This window comes from Falco punctatus (genome assembly GCF_963210335.1).
Source record: "Falco punctatus genome assembly, chromosome: 14".
NCBI classification, from domain to species: Eukaryota; Metazoa; Chordata; class Aves; order Falconiformes; family Falconidae; genus Falco; species Falco punctatus.
This window is the reverse complement of record NC_137594.1, coordinates 21673626-21688544: the sequence shown is the minus strand read 5'-3', so window position 1 is coordinate 21688544 and position 14919 is coordinate 21673626. Positions and strand designations below refer to the sequence as shown.

Below are 14919 nucleotides of genomic sequence, written 5' to 3'. Positions count from 1 at the left end.
CCGTCACCTTTAAATAACAAGTCTCCTTTCCCTTCCAACCTACACGCGCACTCAAGCATGGAAATGAAAATACTTCCGAGCTGAATGGCTGTCACGTAGGAAGGCGGAGGGCGGGAGCCCTCTCCCCGCAGCTGGAGAGCACCCTCGCCCGAGGGCCAGCGCGGCACCCGCCGCGGCGTCGGGCAGGACCCCGGTGCACCCGCCTGCTCGCTGGGGGCACGGACGCTGCCCCGGGCCTCCCCAAACGGCAGGACCAGGGTTTGGGGTTTGGTTTGCTGGCAGCCCAGGCACCGCCCAGCTTCGTTTTCGCAAGAGGCGCATGGTGACCCATGGGCAGTTCCCAGGCCGGCGTGGCATCGCCGTGCCACGTGCCATCACATTGTCCTTGTGCAAACGCAGCCGCTGCAAGAGCCAGGGTTGGGGGTCCCGGCCGCAGCCGGTCAGCCCCTCAGCTACTGCAGGTCTCTGCTGCCACCAGGCGCAGGCACCCAGAGCAGGGCCCCTGCTTTGGGGTGCAGGGAGAGCCATGGGGTGCAGTGCCGACTGCTGTGCCGGGAGGGCGAGCTTCTGGGGGCTCCCCACGGAGGCAGAACTAGCACGGTGACACCAAGTTCTATCAGAACAGCACTTAAAAAAATAATTTTAATGTTTAAGATACACCATCTGTTTATTCCACAGCAGGATCCCGCAGCCTCAGTTAGCACAAAGGCTGGGAGCGGGCACAGCACGTGGCCCTGCTCAGCAGGCGAGCGTGGGAGCGAGGGATCAGTGCCGGCACAGGGCAGGGGTAACTCCAGCGGGCTCAGCCCTGACATGCACTTGCCCAAAACCAAAGCTCAGGCTGCAGCCTGCTCAGGAGGCACAGGCCATGCACACAACCAGCCACCCGGGATGGGAATGCCCTGCAGGCACAGCCCCAAACAGATGGATCGATCCGGTACATTCTCCATTTGAAGCTCCAGAGGGAGAAAAGGCACAAACCTTTTGCCTCCGTGAATCCCACCACCCTTCCAAAACCCCTTTCCCCCTAGAAACTGCTGCCTCCCTGGCTCAGGAGCCTTGTCATTCAAGCACACCAGCAGCAAACCTCAAATTATTCACCGATTTCCCCTGCAGAGCCTGGAGAAGAGAGTCAAGAGGAGCTGCATGGACCAAGTGTCCTCCTTGTGTTTTCTCAGTAAGGAGGCTTCCCGAAACGCCCTCAGATGCCATGATCCACGGAAACACTGTGTGGATCCCAAACTCAAAAGGCAGATGCCTTTCCTGGTCACCAGGACGTGTGTCACTGTCAGGGCAGGGACAGACAAGTTAAAGTGCATTGTATCACCTGGTCAGAGCAGGAGATGGAGACACCTTAAGAGTCACTGCTCGAAAACTGCTGGAGGAAAGCAATTAATCCTAGTGACCGCAGGCGCACGGCTGGGCTTTTGGCAGCAGCTGCGGATACTGACCGGTGAGTAGGAAGCTATTTAGGAAGTAATCCTGAAAAATGTAGTTTCATTCTCTTGCTTTATGTAACCTAAATGATGTAAACAACCATTCAAAATAAGGACCCTGTTACTTCCACCAGTAACTCTGAGCACAGCCGCACGGACTACTTGCTCTTCAAGCGCAGTTTACAGTTCGCCTTTAGAGCTCACTGTTGCTTGCAAATTATCTCTGCCTTAACTGTGTGAGACAACTATTTTGCTCACTTTGAGCCCCTGTAAGGAGGCACCTCTAAAGACACTACGGAGTCGGAGCGAGTTTGGCTCTGCTAAGTGAGCCCTTTGCAAAGAAGCTTTTTTAACACCTCCTCATCCCAATGGAGACTAGCCAATATTCACACACCCTTCTGCAGGAAAGAGCAATTTTTCTGGTCCAGCATCCATTGCCAGCAATGGACACGGGGAGTTTGGTCAAATCAGTCTGAAAGCAATCTGGGAGGTCAGGAATACTGGAAGCACTTGTAAACATCACTGCAGCGCATCACCAGGACATCCTGCTTCAGCTCCCTGTGGCATCTCCTCCAGACACTGTGGAGCACAGCTGATTTAACATGGCTTGGGAATTAAATATTGAATCCAGTTCACAGGCGCCCCGGCTGCCACCACTGCTCAGAAGGTGCTCTCGAGCAGGCAGTGGCACCCACAGCCTGTGGGGCACACCTCCTGCGTGCGAAACCACTCCATCATATGGCTGGTGTGGCCTCCGTGTCCACACGTCAGGCAGAAATTAGAGGAGCCTCGCACTGCCACGTGACAGATAGCGCACTGGAAGGTGAAGCCCTTGCAGATGGCACACTGGGTGCCGCGCACCTCGCTGCGGCAGTGGCTGCAGTACACACCAAACTCTGGCAGGAAGAAAGAAACGGAAAGCAAGGCAATCAGTGCTGGCAGAATTGTGGACAAAGAAGCCCTGCATACAGCCCCCCCGTGACCGACAGATGAGTCCCCCAAACCCACTGCCCACAAGATCTACCTCTAATCTCCTTCCCAAGGGTGGGAGAGAATGGTCTTGGTGTGGTCTCCACACAGGAGCAAAGAAAGGGGCAGTCAGCATGCTGGGGCACAGCCAGGCCCACCGATTCCCCTGATGGCTGTCAGCTGGGAACGTGTGTCGCATTTCTAGTTTGGTAGATGCTGACACATGCTGCAGAGATGAAGGCTTCCCGGTGGCCTCCTCTGCCTTGCATCACTGTGTAATGTAACTAAGAGCAAACGAGAACGGCCTTTGTTTCTCATCACAGAGAGAGCAGAGAGCACTTGATGCGTGCTGTATCAGTGCTGTGACTGTTAGCCAAGAAGGGGCAACGGCAGCGGTCAGAGCCACCAATTTGCACTCCAGTTACTCCCCAGGAGGAGCCCCATTGACAAGGCAAGGCAACCACTGCTTCTCTGGCATCTCTCGCCTGCTTCTCTACTCCCAGGTTAAGCATATCTTTTCCCAGAGGCCTAGGAAGAAGACATTTTGGCAACTGTCCTTAAGCAGCCAGTTCTGGGCACTTGCGCTACTGAAAATATTTTGGGAGAAAAGTTCTATTTGCCTATTCCTTGGCTAGCTCACCCACAGTTAAGCGATCTTGCAATTTTACACGTGCACTATACAGACACCGCAGCCCAGAATCAGAGATTGGGACAGTGCCTCTCTGGGCTTTTACCCAGAGGGAATAAAGAATAGCCATCACCATAAATAGCTGAATATTGCTAATGTAGCAGTATTTGCATTTCCAGCTTCGCTGGAGAGATGTCAGAGTCTACAAAGCCCTTGAACCAACATCTGCAAGCCTCACATCTCTGCCCCGAGCTGCAAAGAAGCCAAAACCATTTGCTGGCAGAGCTAACCTCTGGGCACACCGACGACACTTTGCATCCCACCTGCTGACCGCATGTTCCTGAGCTCCCGCGGCCAAGCCATGGCTCTGCCTGGGCAGCTGGAGCAGACTGAGGCAGGCACTCACCAATTCCTTTGTGGGGATCAGGAGGACAAGAGACGAACTTCAGAACCTCAGCCCGCTTCTCTCGCAGGCCCCAGCGATAAAGGATTTCTCCATAGCACTTCTTAAAGTCATCAAATTGCTGAGTGTTGGCAGGATCCAGGAGCCTAGAGGAACAAACGGGCTCATCATCCACCTCATGGACTCTCAAGAGACTCTGGCTGCAATCCTCTTCCCACTGATGGCTACGCAACCAGCTTGCATTGCTGGAAGAGCAGCAGATTACTTCCTACATGTTGCCCAAACATTGCGGAATGCTAACTGGTCTGCCTTTCACTTATTCTACACTCCAGGGTGTAGGCACAGCGGCTGGGCTGCCCTCCGGGGCCCCCACCACGGCCACTTACAGATGTACCGTATGCGATGCCAGCAGATCTGCAGCACGAAGCTGCTCTGAATGACAAGCTGAATGAAAAGGTCTAGGAGCAGGTGTGGTACCTCACTGCACCACCAGAGACCTGGCTGCAGAGTTCCAGCTGACTTGGGCATGGCATCCCTGAACACCCGCACTCTGAGGCAAGCCAACACCTACCTTTTGTTTTTCTCATGCTGGTCTTTCTCACGTTCCCGATGGTCGGGATACATCAGGTTTCCGTAGCGGAAGTCATCCGGAGAAGACTCGCACCAGGGAGTGGAGGTCTGCTCCGCATCTTTGTTTGCTGCAGACATCGAAAGGTTGTGAGCGTACCCCGGCGAGCACAGGCTTGTCAAAACTGGGGTAGGGAAGGAGACAGGGAAGACTACACGTTTGGACACCCCGGTTTTCTCCCTAAGACATGGTTGTACCACCTTCTGCACTTCTACAAACACTGCCCTCACTCAGAAAACCAAGTGCCAACCCCTACTTGCCAAGTGCTTCTACTGCACATCTGGTGACAGGATGGGAACGGGGAACATCAGGGAGAGAAACCTAACACGGAGGAATCCCTTTCGCCTTCCACTTTAGACAAAAAGTGGCCAGGCAACCAATCCCATGGAGTTTGCTTGGGAATATTACCCCAGCAGGCCTGGGCCGCTCTTCCCTGGATAGGGAGGACTCTCATCACCAGAGCTGCCATTATGTAAAGGGGCCTCTGTATGTAAGGAATTGCCCTGGGGGCAGGGAGAAGACTGCTAATAATCGCTACAAGACAACATCAGCTCTCTCATTAACCCCCATCCTCCACTCTTCCCCATGTCACAGATACCTTGATATCGCACCGAAAGCTACAACTTTGGTGCTAGCAGGGCTGACACTGCCCCAGGCTACGTATATTGCTAGGAATCGCCCAACAGCTTCAGCTCTCGACACTGGAGCCCTTAAGAGCGACTTATCTGACACCTTCGACTTATCTTTGACACCTTCGCAGCTTGGCAGAAAACCTCCTTAGGCCCACGGGTATTCATGGCACCAGGAACACAGCCTTCCCAACCGCTGCTGTTTTTCCAGTGACAGGAGAAACCACAGCATGCTTTTTCCCCCTGAACCCTGTGGAATTAGCTAGCTGATGACGTTGCAAGGCTATGCTAGATAATCGTTGAATGATTGTGGCGACTGGGAGAGGTGCCTGAGGACTGGAACAAAGCAAATGTCACCCCTGCCTTCAAAAAGGACAAGGAGGACAACCCAGGGAACTGCAGACCAATCAGCCTGACCTTGAAACCTGGGAAGCTGATGGAGCAGCTAATCCCAGGAACCACATCCAGGCACATGAAGGACAAGGAAGTGACCAGTAGTCAGCATGGATAACAGCTTCCAACTGTGCAAAGTGCTAGGGCTGTGGAAAGCTTATGGCACCAGGCAGCACTAAGTGCTTGCTACAGCCAGGCTGGAAGCAAAAACTACAAACTGGTCTGTCTTTTTACTTGTTTCCAACTGGAAAAGGCAGCAGTGGCAACCCTTGGCTCTGCGTTAACCTGTGACCCAGGGGCCTAGCTCGGTACCTCCAAGGTGTTTGTAATGGTTTCTCCAAAGCCCAGTCAGACAGCACGCTACAGAAGCCAGAAGGGGCAGGACTGCAGGAGCATCGACACTGTCACTGCAAGCCGTGCTCACTTCCAGCCATGGAATCACATCATGTCAGCCAAACCCTGGAAAGCTGCTCTGGCAGAGCCCACCTGCAATCAGAGCCAGCACTAACTCCCTTCTTTCCCCACCACAGGAGCCTTCTAAAACCCAGGCCAGAAGGGAGGGAGATTCCTCTATTTACTACCCAGCTCTCGGTACCTATGCTCCAGCCTCCAGTGCCCAGTCCAGGATCTGACATGCTGGAACAGGAGCCCGAGGAAGTAAAGCTGGGCTGTTGAGGGGGAAAGGAGAAGAAACCATGTCAGCTACGCGAGAAATGTTCAAAGATATCCAAAGCAAATGGGAAAGAAGTGGCGATCATACGTATCGGCTGTGGGAGGCCAGGTTGGAGGCCCGCTGAGGAAAGGGGCCGTAGGAGTTTGGGCACCCCTGTAGCCTGGACTGGGCTTCAAACACGCTGCAGAGCATAGCCAGGGTCTGCACATCGTGGAGCTGCGAGTAATGAGCCAGCCTGGGAAATCAAAAAGACAGACAGTATGAGACTGGGCAGAATTCAGTAGCAAAAGCACTGGGACTCCAGGGCAAGCAGTTCCAAGCCTGTTGCATAAATCGATTTGGGTCACAGAACTGCCCGCAGGAGGCATACATGCTCTGCAGGACTGGGTTGCCCTCCCCGTCACATCTTTGAGGAGCCCAGCGCTCCTGAAAACACTCATGGCCTAACAGGTGGGAGAAAGATGGGAGCTCTGGGAATCCAGCAGTGCTCATGGCCTGATTATCCCAAGTTTGCGCAGCTTCAGGAACAACATCCACAGAACTGATTTTAACTGGATGTAAAGCTGGAGCCATCAGACTCACCCCCAGCCACAACGTCTCTTTAACAAAACTCTCAACATGCAAGCATCTTGCATCTAGATCACAAGGCAAAACCCCACCACGGGTTTTCTGGATGGCTGTGAAGATTCTGTTTTGCTCTGAAGACTGAGTGACGAAGAACAACCTGCGCTCCCTTCCCATTGCTGCCACACAGCAGGAAAGAGCTAGATCAAGCAACAGTACGCACACACGACACCACACAAATCCCGTGCCTCCAAACAGGGTATACTGACAGATAACATCAATCACTAATTATGTCCCCTCCCAAACAGACTGTCTGGCAGGAAGGCATCTGCAGCTAACATTGGGCTTTGAGACCCGCAGAATGATTTCACAGTAATGCTATAAGGCAACAGTGAATTTGGAGGTGAAAAAAGCAGCTGCACCAACATGCTCATTTAGGAGGTGGGGAGCAGCAAACCAAAAGCTCCAAGCCAGGCGTTGTGGGCATGCCTCCAACTTGCACCTGGCCTGTTGCTCAATGTTAGCCAGGCCAGACCTGGGTGCTAGATGGGAGGCCAAATGCTGCCTCCTGTATGTCATAAACACTCTTGCAGCTTCCCTTCTTGATGCATCTCAGGCTTGAGAGGGGAGAAAACTACATGCTGTGGCACTGCTCCAGATCTGAAACGATGCTTTACAACATTCAGTTATGGAGGACTCTGCTTCAGCAACCATTCCCCAACCCCTCCCTGGCATTCAGACACCTACAAGGACTCCAGTAATTGACGTCCAAATGGATGTTGTGCCCAAGGTATCTCCAAATCTGGGTCAGACTTCGGTCCGAGACAGAGATCAGTGGCTACCATGGCCAGTGACCAAACCTGGCAGACAGGAAGGAAAAGCATCAAAGCTACAATTAGAAATAACCGCACTCCCAGGGCACAGGTGTGCACAAAATCACTCACAGACAGATAATAATGGAGCTTCCCCCCACCGGCAGCAGAGAGCAGTTTCAGTCTGTGTGTCACAAATAATATATAGAGTAACACAAAACCAAAGCTTCCCCTGTCCCACTTGCTTTGAATTTGGGTTAAACTCTCAAGAAGAATAGTCCATAGTCTTAACAGACCTGCCAGGTGGCTTAACAGACCTATCAGTGCATTTTATATTCACAAAACTGTTTAGATTTGATACAGTTCTTGGGTTTGGAGATGTCTGGTGGCATAAAGTTTACTGGTGAATCATTATTTGCATGAGAAGTATCTTTTGATCGGTTGCAAGTGTTACTGAACATCTCTGTTCTCCTGGCACCCACAGTACAGTTTACCATTTCTACTGCAACAATTTATTTCACATAAAACTTCTCCCTCAATTATCATCTTTTACTCTGAAAACAGTTCCATCTTTTCAGTCTCTATACCACTGACCTAGGACTGTTTTTTCTGCTATGTCTTTTAAAATGAGGCAATTAGAATATTCCAGGGAAAAACAAAGCTCCTAGTTTGGCACAGAAAAAGAGCAGGAAAGGAAAAGGAGCATGGTGCTGGAAAGACAGAAGAAATCAGAGCTGACAACATGGAAAAGAAAACTCGTGCTCCAAGTACGAAGTAGCGTCTCAAGTTGCTCACTGTGAAACTAGAGAGAAAGAAATGGGAGAGAAACTGGAACAAGGACAGGGCTGAGTACAAGACAGCACAGAAAGGAAATGGGAAAGACACCACTCCCTACACTGCTATAGAGCACATCTTACATGTAGCCTGCAACTCAAGCCTCCATGTCTGCTAGGAACGAGGCAAGCTGCCATACAGGCTAGAGTTACACAGGACAGGGAAAACCAAGCAAGAAACAGAGGTATCTCAAGAAATCTTGCTGAAGTTATTCCACCCAAGCTCTGCTCCAACAGGGGCAAACCAGACAGCAAGATGAAGTACAGACAAAGGGGATCTAGACCTGCCTTCTCTCTCTCCTGGTCTAGCAGAACACACCAAGCAGCAAGACAACAGCTTGAGTTTGCTTCTGCTTAGACCAGGTAAGCCTATGCACGTTCCTTGCCCAGGTCTGGGAAGGGTCAAATGCTCAGGAGAGCTGCAGAGGTGGCAGTGCCAGCTTCCATCTCTTTCAGGCACTCCTGCGTCCTGTCAAGTGTTCTGCCTGTTGCAAAAGTCTAACCACATGGAAAAGGATGGGCCACAATAGCCATTTTTCTCCTGTTACTAGCTGAAGGCAAGTAGCCAGCCCCGTTCTGAGGCTGGGTCCCTGGGCTCAGACTCTCTCAGAGAGAAGCTAGCTGCAGTTAGCACCCAGTGCCAGCGCAGATGAATATCAAACAACGAGAACAATTACATAAGTAAGAAAAAAAATCACCCATCAAAATGCTGACAGCAGCTAGACAACTCTGTGCACAGTTACTCCATTTGCTGACTCAAAAGTGGGCTGCATTCCGCACTTTGCCTGCAGGAATTCCCTGAAAAATGTGCTTCACTCAGTTTGGCAAAGGGCATAAAACAATCTGCTTGCAGCCCTGGGAAGGGACCTCTCGATGCCAAGAGTCAGTGATGTAGAGATCATCTCTGTGGCTGTTGCACAGGCCTTGGTTCACCAACCAGAGACTCCCTGGAACAATTGCTGAGCCCAGGTGGCTGGCTGGGTGACAAGGTGACAGCACAAGCCATGTGAGGGTAGGACAGCATGCTGTGGAAGAGGCCCGATGCAGCATCGTACCTGTACGAGGTCCCTCCGTCCCACAGCCAAGGCTGAGGCAGCATTCTTCTGGCAAGTCTCCTGGATATTATTCACATTCAGTCTAAAAAAAAAGGAGACAGCTCAGCTCTGGTTGGCACGTTACCTACAAAGGTGGGGAGGGATGGGGTGAAAGTGGCACTGGCAGCAATGAGCAGCCCAGAACATCCTGACCAGTATGAGCCTGCTAGCATAGCCAGGATCCCATCCCTCCTTCTCTGTTATTCAGGGACCACTGCCACCTTCCTCTCACGATTCACCTTCACTAACACACCGCACATCAAGTCCAGCTCCAAACTAGCTGGGATTGGTCCTAAGAGGCACCATTTCCAAGGAGACATTGGACCAAACTTGTGCCAGGATAACACCAAGCCAAGATCCATTCTTATCCCTAGAAGCTGGTGCCATCAGTTACATGGTTCTGTTCCCATTCAGCCTACTGGTCTGCTCCAGCTGACTGGGAGACAGCAGTCCGCTGTGGAGAAGCAGGCTGGTCTTCAGCCTGTTCCTCAGTAGGATAACACACCCACCCAGAGTCTCCGAGAGGCCAGCAAGGTGAGCTGGGCAAACCCACGTGGGCTTTCCTGCTTATTGTCAGAAATCTCCCTGAGACACTTGACCCTTCTATGGCTTAAGATCTTAGAGAAATACAGAAGGGTCAGGCTGCTTGCACAGGAGATATCCACAGAAGAAAGGTCCAGCAGGTCTTTTTAAAGAATGTTCTTTTTCATAATACAGAAAAGATTGAAGGAAGATTTTTTTTCTCTCTCCTCCCCCCCTCTCCTTAAGAAGGGAAGGCTGCTTCTTCCCTGAATGTGCATAGACTGGAAATTCTGTGAAGGAGCAGACAGTACTACCAAAGCTAAGGAGGAAAAAATTCAGCAACAGAGACTTTGTAACTATCTGAGTTAGAGCATTTGGAAAAACAAGCCCCTTGTTTGTTTGGGTTTTTTTAAAAAACAAACAAAACCAAACGAAAATACCAACAAAGCACAGAACTTCTCCATTCTTTCCATTAAACCAGAAGAACTTGCTGTACAGATGCTGGCACATACAACCAAGTCTCCAAGTGTACGGGGCATTCCAAATACTTCTGAAATGAAAAAGCCTTATGAACTGTTAACCAAGAACACGGGCATTTATTGGGATTTTTAAGACTGTGCATTTAAGCGAGGAGTTTAATGTAAGATTTGAAAAAGAATTTGTGCGGATAATTTCTCTATTTAGCTGGTGAAAACCTGAATCTGTAAGATCTGCAGCGATGGTACTAAAGCACCTGTTCAAACTCTGTATGCAATACCCCATCACAAATTTCTTCCATCACACTTTTCAGATTGTTAGGAGCTACATCCCCTCTCACAGGCAGAGGGATACTATAGAAAGCAGCAAGGCAAGGACAGAGGAATAAGGTATAGAAACATTCAAAGATGAGTGCTGACTGGTCAGGATTAAAGCACAGCAATGCCAAAGACGGCTGCTTTCATTCGGGAAAGGACGCCAGCCCGTACGTACTCACATGTAGAGCTCTCCCAGCAGCTTGTGGACAGGCAGCAAGCAGGAAATATCTTGGATAATAACTTTCCCAGCGGCTTTGATGGGTCGGTTGTTGGCATCTGTCCCCTCTCGTTTGCTTTTCCACCTCCTTGATTTCTGCAGAACAAACGGCAATGTGTTACCGGGGAGGAGGACAGCAGGCTTCTTGCGCCAGGGAACAAAGCACTAGGGTCAGGAATAATGCAAGCAGCACCCAAACCTGCCTTTCAGAAGGCTCTGTGTTACCCTGGAAAACATCCATGACATGCCCAGGAGAACAAGCATCTCCATCTGTAGGAAGTGAAAAGCAGGTCAAGGCAGCGAGCTCAAGGTCAAACTCACTCAAAAAGTATTTTGTGAGTTCCCCTGTGAAAGCCAATAAGAGAACAAATCAGCATTGGGATGCCAATCAAACCTGGGCAAGTTTGGCAGGAGGATGGTTCAATTATTGTTCTCGTTAGAGGTCTGGTCTGGGAACCCTCTGCACACAGACCACTGCTGCCTTCAGCCAACACCAGCACAGAGACGTGTGGGAGGCAGCTTCTGCTCACCCTTAGCTGCAGGGCAAGCCGACAGCTCCAGACTGTCTCTTTTGGTCTGTCCTTTCTGTGTCTGAGTGCACCCCTGTTCAGCACCAGGACAGGGCTCCCACCCCCTGCTTTATCAACAGCTTTAAACAAACAACTGGCAGATAATAAAGCAGGGCCCAGGTTTTCCTAGCAAGGATCCTTAGCTACCATGCTCGTTGCTACTTACAGCTGGCTCAGGACATAAGGTGGGGGGAAGAAAGGAGAGGAATCAACACAAGGGAATGAAAACAAGAAGCCAAGATTCCCAAATACTCCCTGTAATTGACACAGAGGCCATCTTAACGCCAAGCTGCGTAAAGCTACCTTGACTGGATGAAACACCGCAGAGTATTTGGCTGGTATCCTGGCCTCTTCCAGCTCCTGGCTCTAGGAGGGTAAGGAGGAGGGATGAGAGGATGTGCGGCAGCATGACAGGCAGAAGGCACTGGAGCTCTACCGAGGGAAGCACTGGCTGCTACGCAGGGATCCCAAGCGCAGCGAAGGATGCTTTGCAATGCTGCTCCCCTATGGCGTGTTCCCTCACTGACACACAGAGTCAGTGCTCCTATGCAGAAGTGTCTCCTGGTCATACTGTGTTATGGAGGGTCTCCTCAGGCACTTGTGGTGGGGTCTCCTACACCCCCACCCAAAGCAGAACAGCCCCTTTGAAGAGGCCAGCCACACAGTCCTGTGCCGACGGCTCTGCGAGGCAGGCAGAGCTCACACAGGCAACACAGCGGTGCTCCTGAAGAGCAGGGCTGGGATGCAGGAAGGGCAGGACTTGGAGCTGCAAACAGGGTCACCTCTGCTGTGGATGTCAGGCCAGCCCTGGGACGGCTGGATGCCAAACTGCCTTTGACCGTGATCACGCAGTCCTGTGAGAATGTGGGCAGGCTTATCACAGATACAAAGTGCCCTTAAAAAAACCCTAATAACCTTAAAAAATTAATTCCTCCTTCACTGCCTGCCTGGCCCAAGCTTAGGCCAATGTGCTGAGGAGGTCTTGCCATGCTGAGCGCACTAGTCGCACATGCCACAAGCAGCAGAAAGGATGTGCTCCTGAAGCCACTCCGGACACTAGGTGATCGAGGCTCAGAGGCTCAAGCACAGGCTTGACAGTAAGTGAAGAAGGCATTGCAGACTTGAAGGAGGTGAAGGTGGATTTTTCCAGGGGATGCCCGCATGACAGAGCATCACCAGTCCTCCTGATCTTCCACCACTCCTCAGAGTACAGAGCAGAGCGTGCACGCTGCCCAATATTCAGAGATGCCAAATGCTGGCAGAAGGACTGTCATCACTCAGTGCTATGGAAAAGCTGGCTGACTAGGGCACGATTCTGTTCTCTGCCACATCCCCGCAAGTCCTAATTAATCCAAGCAGAATTTGCCTGCAGTATTTCTCTGCTACACCGCTCTGAAGCTGAGAAGCGCTATGCTGTGGAAGGTGCCTAGAACGTGGTCAGGTGGGAGACCAAAACTCTCCTCAGTCCATCGGTTCCTAATCAAGGCACTGTCTGGATCAGCCCTGGCTCTCTTGCCATTGGGCAGACTGTACCTCTTTTGATAACACCTAAAAACCTAGCTCCCCCTTCCTGTGCTGAAGGATGTGGGCTCTATTACAACGAGGTTCCCAAGTAACAGTGGCACCTGTACCTCACTCCTTGTCAGGGCAGCCAAATGCTGTCCCCTACATGCAGCAAGGAGCTGCTGATGCTGCCAAAACCAACACTTGAGCAAAGCTTGGGAGCCCCAGCACAACAACATGCCAGCAGGGCAAGCGCTCAGGCACCGTCCTGGAAGGGCTACCAGGCTTCTTACAGCAAAAGCTGTTGTTTGTGCTGTGTCTGAGCAGGTATTTGAACCCAGGCTTGCAGACGCAGAACCACATTCTGCAGGTCTATCACCAAGGGCTTCTAGAGCTTGGCAGGTAATTTGGAGAGCAACTTGCCACCTCCTGACCATCTGTAAGCCAGCTGCCCCCAGGACTCGCAGCCGATGGAGAGTTCCCTGTGACCAAGGCAGGTTCTCTGCCCTGTCATTGGGAACAGATTCAACCTGCTCCTGCCCTCTGCAAGAGCGGACTGAAGAAGCCTCCCAACAGGCATTTCAAAGACTAGAAACATGGACAACACACGTAACTTTCCACAGGTAATTCAGTCACTTTTGTTTTGGAGGAGAATGACAACGAATGAGAATGAGAATGGAAAAGAGATCCCATGAATGGTTTCCACTGCTTGCTGTTATAGCATATCACCAGACAAATGAAGACACTAAATGTATTAGAACCCCCTGAAAACTTGGACTCACAAGAAAATCATCCTGTTTTCTTCCTCTTAGCACTGCCTATTTAAGGGCAAAAAGGGAAGCTGTAATCCTTTACTGGTGCAGCTCCTGGAGTAGAGTCAGCTGAAGGCCATATGCCCTGCCAGTACTACCCTTCCACAAGCACTATCTCCTGCCCCTTGAGCTGTGACAGACGAAAATCATAAAGCCACATGTAAAGTCACCATTAAAAATGTCTGGGTTTCTGCAATTTAGGTTTGCCTCAGCTACAGCAACAAAGTGTTAGAAAAAAAACCTACGACCAGAAATACGGGAACCACCATGGATGAGGTAAAGCTCATCACCATTAACAGAGCTGCTCTACTTCGAACCAATTGCTGGCATTAATTACAGGAGTAGCTCTCCACCGGGCAGTATTAAAGCACTTTTAACAGGGATTACCAGAGGCAAGGAGAGCTCTAGCTTGGGCCTGTCTGGCCAAGGTCCACCACAAGGGTCCTCTCTCCTTTTGGCTTCACCTCTTCTCCCAGGAGGAGAAGCTCCCACTATGGTCTTATTGGAAGGTGTCACCGAGGCTCACGGGCATTAGGGTAGGACAGAAAACAAGTCTCTTCCTAGGGGCTGGAGCACAGGTCACCAGGGGGAGCAGGGAACATAACAGTTGGAGCTGAAGCAGAAATCAACATGCGAGCGCGAGCTAACTATTGACAGCTGAAGGTCAGACACAGGTCTTACGCACTGCCTCTGACATTTCTAGCTCTTTCTGTAGCCTAGAATCCATGCCAAGGAGAACTGCACCTACCCAGTTGCCCCTGAGAGTTTAAGGAAAGGAATAGAAGAGAAAATAGCTACAGTGATAGTAAATTAAGACTCATCGGTTCCTCAGAGCACCAGGAGGAAAGAAACCAGAGCATTTATGACAATCATGGGGTTGGAGGTGACAGCGGGAACAGCACTGAATAATGACTAAAAAAGCCAGCCTGCACCTGCACTACCATACCCAAGGCTGTAATTTGCTGCAATCTGAGGTGATAACGATGGCAGTAAATGGGTTACATGTAGAAACAGATAGCCCAAGAATAAGCCACCAACTGCTTCGTAGCAACCACCATCATCACTGCATACTCAGCAGAAGTAGTTACAAAATGCTGCATGCCTGCTTGGAAAGGATGCTGAACAGTTGGGGGGGTATGCCTTTGGATCCTGCCGAGGCAGGAGTGCTCTAAGTAACGTCGTGAAATGTAAAGTGCCTGTTTCGCGTAAGCGTATGCAAAATTTCAGGGTTCGTGGTATAAACTGGTGTTAGTGGGGCAAAGGGAAAGGTTGCGTACAGAAGGGAACAGACTTGATGTCAAAGATAAAGTTGCAATAAGGCATTTACAAAATAAAAGAGTTAAACCTGCTCAAAGTCAGGTTCAAGCTACTTCTAATATTATTATTTTTTCCAATAAAATTTTGAAATTGCTGCCTCCCTGCAGAAAGCTATGCTCCTTT

At 50.8% G+C, this 14919-nt stretch overlaps 1 protein-coding gene across 5 annotated transcripts in view; it reads right to left on the bottom strand.

Moving 5' to 3' along the window:
* Window positions 1-628: 628 nt before the first annotated feature.
* The window catches only part of WDR59 (WD repeat domain 59), a 51225-nt gene continuing 36934 nt past the window's right edge, over window positions 629-14919 (bottom strand). For 3 of the 5 annotated variants that reach the window (XM_080410937.1, XM_080410938.1, XM_080410939.1), the window contains 8 exons: window positions 10558-10691; window positions 9024-9105; window positions 7071-7183; window positions 5847-5994; window positions 5682-5754; window positions 4008-4134; window positions 3440-3582; window positions 629-2332 (listed from right to left, as the gene is read on the bottom strand). In XM_080410937.1, coding sequence (XP_080267063.1) covers window positions 2097-2332; window positions 3440-3582; window positions 4008-4134; window positions 5682-5754; window positions 5847-5994; window positions 7071-7183; window positions 9024-9105; window positions 10558-10691 — 1056 coding nt within the window. In that variant the 3' untranslated portion in view covers window positions 629-2096. The other 2 variants (XM_080410940.1, XM_080410941.1) reach the window with 2 other exon arrangements.